Source organism: Rhinocladiella mackenziei, assembly GCF_000835555.1.
Source record: "Rhinocladiella mackenziei CBS 650.93 unplaced genomic scaffold supercont1.9, whole genome shotgun sequence".
NCBI lineage: Eukaryota > Fungi > Ascomycota > Eurotiomycetes > Chaetothyriales > Herpotrichiellaceae > Rhinocladiella > Rhinocladiella mackenziei.
The window spans coordinates 552,596-559,995 of record NW_013550596.1 but is presented as its reverse complement, the minus strand read 5'-3'; the positions used below and the strand labels follow the sequence as shown (position 1 = coordinate 559,995).

The window sequence follows — 7,400 nt, the reverse complement described above, 5'->3', positions numbered from 1 at the left end:
CTCCGAACGGGCCGACGGAGCCGTCGGAAAGTACCTACACCCTCAGCTACAATGTCTCGGACCTCTAAGGCTCGGACCGACCGACAATGGTCGAACTCGAAAGGTAAGGGCTGCAATATATCTTGTCGTTTCTTAAGTCCGATATTCTTGAGACGAGGTGTCATAGCACGCAGTGAAGTCTATAATGATGAGTGTCGTTATGAGAAGCCTCCGCCTGTGTCTCAAATTATTGCCATGTCCAAGAAGCTGCAAGAATTCTTTGTCTGCCCACAGGGGAACAGTTTCAAATGTGTATGACGAGGCTCCTGAAGCGACGTCAGAGCATTGGGACATATCAAAATACACCTCCTGCCGCTGATGCAATTGCTTCTTCTGGACTCGAACACCCACCCAAAAAATCCATACCGGGGACCCTACTATTGGATTTGAGTTTTGACGAGAATGGAAAGGTTGCCACCTGAGACTCTCCCTTGTTGGGCTGATGAGCTTGCCGCTTTGTTATTATGACCCAACATCAGTGGTTCATGTTCCTTCTGCACCGAACGCTCAGCCTAGCGCAAATCGACAATACGGAAGTCCCACATTCGAGGTAGAAATACGAACTATGCTAGCATCGAATGCGATGGAATCTAGAGCATGAGAAGACTTCGCATTGGGAAATGCGGCGCGTTAAACCGATATTCCTGAAGCAGCGTTTTCCAAGCTGCTCCGGTTACATTGGGCACGGATTGGCACAATGTTTATGTGGGTTTACAGGTCTGCTCACATGCATGGGTCTTTCTTCTATCATCAATTCGTATTGCTTGTGACTGTTTAGGCGATATGACGACCGGGGCCAGTATTGCTCACAGTTCCTCCTCACTGTTCTGTGCGCCTACCCAGCACGCTTCCAAGACGGCCGCATCGGAGAAATGTTGATATCTCGTGCCTGTCTTCCCCAGGGGACTGAGATCCAGAAGCCCAGTGCTATACTGACAGCACAAGCACTCCATCAGCTGACCGCACGAAACCTTGCTTTTGGTTCAATTTCTCAAGCCTGGCTTTACAGCGGAATGGCATTTAGAATGGTCAGCGATCTGGGCTACATCATAGATAGCAGTGTAAGTTATTAGATCTGGAACCTCTCACTACCGAAGGTTTGGAAATTTCGAAAATATCTCTTGTGGTCTTGTTACTTTCGGGACAGGTACCTGCCCCTCAACTTTGAAGTCTAGTTCAGCTAACACGAAATCTAACAGAACCATGAGCCTTCGGTAACGTTCACTGCTGATTCCAGGGAGTTGATAACTATACTGAACAAGACCCATGGGCCCCATACTATGGCCATTCCGGGAACTTGGAGTCCATTTCGGCAAATTAGTATCCAGCTATGAAATCACATGCCATCTCGTGCTTTGAGAATTCCTGCGAGCTCGCAGTGATCATCAATGGCACTGTGGTCCTAACTCTATCCTCGACGCGTCCCAACTAACATTGATCGCACATTAGGGACAATAGAAGCTCGAGTGGATGACTGACAAGCAAAATATCTTCCACACTTGACATATGACCCTGAAAATTTGCCAGAAGTCTGTCTCTTCCTAGAAGGAGGCCATACCACATGCCCAGCCGTACAACGGAGTCCCGACATAATCGACGGAGGCTCACGGAATCCGCAACTCAAACAGTCACAGTTATTCGACAACGATAATGATGAGACCCAACCACAACCACCCGCCGGCTTTTCCGCATCATGATCATCAGGCTGACGCAATGAGTGAAACTGGCTGTGGGACAATGGACTTGGATGCATTTTTCCTGGCTAGATTGCTTTCCAGAGAATTACGTTGATGCAGGCACTGGCGAGTGACACGAAGAAAGCGATCAAGCAAATTCGTACAATGCCGTAGGACTTACCGATTCTCAAAGTTGCCGGATTTAGAGCAATTCGCACGGGAGACCACCTGAATTGCACAGGCCACATTCAGATGGAGGGAGAAGAATGTCAGTGGAGATCATTTTTGTGCCGGGAATATCGTCCCGTGGGACGATGTCGGGTTTGTGCGACAGTGCATGAAATGGTGTGACAGGGATCAGGAACTGATTCAGCTGATCTTTCCCGATAACCCTCACAGGCTCTGGAAGTGCAGCAAATGCAGGGGCAAGCGAGACCGTGATGGATCAATTCTGTCCCCGAAAAAGGAGATGAGAGAACGGGTTCTCTTTCTCCGTGATATAGTGATACATCTCTATTAGGGCCTTATAAGTTGGCTAAGTAAAAGAGCCTTAGCTCTTTACCTCTACAGGTATAGCGATGCCATCTGGGTAGGGAGGGTTTACAGCGCTGCTTTAGAGCTCGCCGCGGATTAAACCGGTTCTTGGCATTTGGGTGATGCACATCCTTCGCCTCTTGACACCTCAAACCCACACCACCACTTCCACCGCCGTCCATCAAATCATTCCGGCCAGCGAAAAGAATGTTGAGAACAGGAGAGGGGAGCTTTGTTGTTGTATTCAATCGATAGATCGGACTTGACGTTCCCGTGATGAGGATTCCTTCAATCTATTCACTTTCGCGTACGAAATCATGACCGGCGGGATATGTAAGGTGGTATCAACAGCGGACCACGTATGACACCTCCCCTTCGAAGTTGTTCAACATGTTCGAGAAATCCCTTGTCGACCTCATTCGAGGCCTTCGTGGCCACAAAGGAAATGAAGCAGAATACATTCAAGGCGCTCTCAAAGAGTGCCGGAGTGAGATTCGATCGCAGGATCTTGACGTCAAGGCAACAGCACTCCTGAAACTGATATATCTGGAAATGTTTGGCTACGATATGACGTGGGCAGCTTTCAACGTCTTGGAAGTTATGGCCTCGGCCAAACAGATGCAGAAGCGAGTAGGCTATCTCGCCGCCGTCCAGAGCTTTCGACCGGAGACCGAGGTCCTCATGCTGGCTGAGAATTTGCTGAAGAAGGATCTCACCTCTCCTTCCATCCCTATTCTCTCTCTGCCTTTAGTGACTCTACCACACATTGTAACGCCTTCTCTGGCTCTGTCCATTCTCACGGACCTTCTTCCACGATTATCGCATTCCCAGCCCGCTGTGCGCAAAAAGACCATTGTCACACTTTACAGACTGGCTTTGGTATACCCGGAAACTTTGAGAGCGGCATGGCCAAAAATAAAAGAACGACTCTTAGACGAGCAAGAAGACGGCAGCGTCACGGCCGCCACTGTCAATGTTGTTTGCGAATTAGGATGGCGAAGACCACACGATTTTTTACCCCTGGCACCGAGGTTATTCGATCTCCTCCTGGCGCAAAAGAATAACTGGATGGGAATCAAAATCATCAAACTGTTTGCCGTTCTCACTCCTCTCGAACCAAGATTGGTCAAGAAACTCGTTCGCCCCCTCACGAAATTGATCCAGGAAACGACAGCAATGTCCTTGCTTTACGAGTGTATCAGTGGGATCATTCAAGGAGGCATCCTGGATGGAGCAGAAAGTGGAGTTGACGTTGAAGAAGTGGCCGATCTCTGCATTTCTAAACTAAGAGGCATGATTGTGTTGGATGGCGACCCAAATTTGAAATATGTTGCACTGCTAGCTTTCAACAAGATTGTCGGGTCTCATCCGACCCTTGTCTCTATGCAGCAAGACGTCATCATGGGCTGTCTAGACGACCCGGATATTTCAATCAAAATGCAAGCACTAGAGTTGGTGCCAGGCATGGTGAACAGCGGCAATTTACAAAGCGTCGTTGATCGACTTATCAAGCAACTTGCAAGTTCACCATCGGCCACCGACGTTGCCAATGGACATTTGGATGAAGGACAAACAGACATGGAGCAGAGACTGATACTGGATAAACGAGGATCAGAGAACGTACCACTGCCGGATGAGTATCGTCATGAAATGATTTCACGGATTCTGGACATGGGTTCACAAAATACCTACGCCCACATCACGGACTTCGAATGGTATCTCGAGATTCTCGTCCACCTGGTCCGGCACCTTCCCGCAGACAAGAACGTTCAGTCATTGAGAACCTCAACCGACGACAATACTTCCCTGGGGTCTCGAATCGGAGGTCAACTTCGTGACATTGCAGTTCGAGTCAAAGAGCTCCGTCCAGAAGCAATCAAAGCGGCTGAAACGCTTGTCCTATTGTCCAATCGCACAATCGCGTACCCCAAACATGGTTCTGGACAAGATCAAGTCATGAAATCAGCGGCATGGATATGCGGAGAGTTTGCCAATTTTCTATCCAATCCTTACGAAGTCCTCAACTCTTTAATTCACGAATCGTCAGAAAACTTTTCGCCGGCAACACTGGCAATATTCGTCCAAGCCATTCCGAAGATCATGGCCAACATTGCTATGACCGCCAACCGGGAATGGAATGTCTCAAGAGGGACCACGATGTCGCTTTTGCTTGCACGCACCACTGAATTCCTGGACCAACTGTCTTCTCACCCCAACCTTGACGTTCAAGAGAGAAGCGTGGAGTTCCTCGAGCTCCTGCGACTTGTTTCAGAAGCACTGTCCGCACAATCCCGCGATAGTATCCAGGCACCACTTCTTCTCACATCTGCCATGCCTTCGCTCTTCTCTGGGATCGAACTGAACCCCGTTTCATCGGCCGCGCAGAAGAAAGTCCCGGTACCTCCGGACTTGGACCTTGACGTTCCGATCAACCCTGATCTATCATCCATCCTGCAAGCCTCGCAGATGGCCGACGAGGATGAATCTGCCGATGGCGCCTTCCGCGCCTTCTACTATGATCGCGAACCTGTTCAGGCCATGTCGTCCTTGCAGCCTCACTCGGCCGCCGCCCTCCTCGGATCGCCTTCGGAACACGAACCGATGTCATATCAATCCGTCCCCGAGTCTCCAGATACTCGGGCAAGACGTAAAGCTGAACGACTAGCCCGACACAAGGACGACCCATTTTATATTGCGCCTTCTGGAGAATCAAGCCCTCGTCTCCACGACGTTATCAGCAAATCAAATGGAGATGACGAATTGGATGTCGATTCCATCCCGATTATTGACCTCCAGATTGACCAGGTGCGAACGACAGCGGCAAACACAGGATTAGAGGAATTTCAGCACGACCACCAACGCCCGGCAAGAAAGAAGAGGCCAATGCGGAAGTTTGTGGTCGCCGCAGATGAAACTCTCGACCTGGGTGCGGACGGGACACTCTTTTCGCGGTCTTTGTCACAGTCAGCATCCAACTCAACCTCTCTATCTACCACCCCGGTGACCAATCGACCTCGCTCGCTCAGCCCCCATCCAAAATCCCGTACCCAAGCTCCGACTCGGCCAACACGAAGCCTCCTCACCGTTGACTCGTCAAATCTCAAAAATCTCAGCCTCGAAGGAGCGGGGGAAATCGAATCAGAGATTCTCCGACGCGAAGCAGAGGAATTGGAGATGGCCATCGCCCTTCGCGAGGTGGAGAAAAAGAGACTTGAAATGCAACGAGAGGCTGAACGAGAGAGGACGGTGATGGGCGAAGGGGTTGATGTGGAAGGGACCGTGGTCCGAAAGAAGCAGAAGAAGAAGCAGATACGGGCCCAAGTCGGGGATGCGAATGCAGCACCTCAAATTGAAAGTGAAGATCGCGGCGACGAAGAGGTTGTCAAGAAGAAAAGGAAAAAGAAGAAGAAGGCGAAGGCCGTGGAAAGAGTGGAGGCTGGAGAAGGGAATGGACATGGAATGGCGGAAAAGGATTTGGCAATTGAATAAGCAGGTCGAACACAGGCCTGCACGAGGTCGGCATGGAGCATTTCCGCATGGGAACATGAGATCGGCGCAAATGATGATCAATGATGAAGTGCAGACAGACGAAAGTACAACGGGCGCCCAAAGGGCCGGTGGGGTAGTCCTCGAGTTCAGCCTCAACAGACATCCCAACATCGAAATGCATGTCCTTTTATCTTCGTATGTGTTGATGCCCAAGCCTGCAGGGCACGCAATGTCAGGCCAGAAGAACAGACAGAAGATCGCACTTGTGCACTTGCACATTTCCTCCTCTTCTGGTACCAAGGAATCTCGTGGTGTAAGGAACCTATCGCATAGTATGTGGTAGTCACGTGGCAGGTCTTGCCACCCAGGTACCAGGTACCCAGGCACTTACGAACAACTTTAGCACCAGAAGAAGCAACGTCTGACATCACCGCTTGGAAGGAAAATTTCGGGCATGCGGGGGGCAGAGGGCCAGGCAGTCATGTGCCCTAGCGCCACGCCTCATCGTGCGCCACCAGCCAACTCCAAGTAACGACACGAAGCACGGAGCACGCATAATTCCAATAAGGCTCGCTTGTTTGCCCTGCTAGGCTCACTCGGAACCGTACTGTAAGTTTAGGGCGGACTCAACCTCAAAAGTTGGCCGCACTGGGCATCTTTTGAGGCTAGAATCCTTCGCTCCACACATGCCCAACTAACGGAAGTGTTGAGGCTCGACACCCACTCCGATGCAGCATCGCCAGTGCTCTTAGCCCATATCTCTTTGATTCAAAGCCTGAGTCCAACCAGCTGGTGGCTGAAACCGAAACCGCCCATCCAGTCCACGAGCACGAGCACCGATGCGTCAGTGTCAGTTCAGGTAGATGACTCGTATTCTTGCTCGAGGAGTTCGTCAGCATCCAGCACCACTTCCGCTTCCGCCTTGAGTCCATATTTTTGCCGCATCTATCCACGCCGAACCAGCCTTATCCGTGGGAGCAGGAACTTTGTAACCGTCAAATCTTCAGCGGGAAGACGTACGTCATGTCTGGACTCTTGGTGAAGAGCGTCTGGATCGCAAACTACAATCTGACTCCTCGGGCCTGTCCACCCGAAAGGCATCTCCAGAGTCAAATTTAACTAGGGGCCATTCTATCCCTTATCGGGTACAATCACCAAAATGAATCTTCACACCTGACCTGGAACGAAAAAACCCCCTGGAAATAGAGATCCATAAAGCTGCTTGGCCAAAAAGTCACATTCCATCTATGGATCCCATGGCCTGGTTTTGCACTGGCGGAACAGGTCACCTGGGTGCTAATGTTTCGAGCGAGGTTCGCTTGGTATAGTACGCAGAATGATGCGTGCCCCATTTAACCCAGAAAGCCCCGGTCGATAACCCTGGAGAACAAAGGCAGCACCGGATTGCAAAGTTCCATCCCGAGTTCCGTCCCGCAATGAAATCTTCCATTTGCAATATTCTACTTTCCTCTTTTACCATGATAAACAGAATCATCCGAGCCACCCAAACCACGTAGCCACAATTGTTGATCTATTCGTTCTCACTTCGCACTCGGCCCCTAGCGTGAGAGATGAGTTGAACGTTCCATTTTCCTGTTCCCCGACCACGTCATGCTGTGCATCTCTGAAGCCGTCCTCTCCATTTCGACCGGTTCATGTGTC

The 7,400-nt window shown here is 50.5% G+C and overlaps 1 protein-coding gene across 1 annotated transcript; it reads left to right on the top strand.

Annotated features, from left to right (window-relative positions):
- Positions 1-2,639: 2,639 nt before the first annotated feature.
- On the top strand, positions 2,640-5,738 carry Z518_10406 (uncharacterized protein; the record flags this gene model as incomplete). Its single annotated transcript, XM_013411949.1, has 1 exon — positions 2,640-5,738. The coding sequence occupies one exon, from the start codon at positions 2,640-2,642 to the stop codon at positions 5,736-5,738; it is 3,099 nt and encodes a 1,032-aa protein (XP_013267403.1).
- Positions 5,739-7,400: the final 1,662 nt, after the last annotated feature.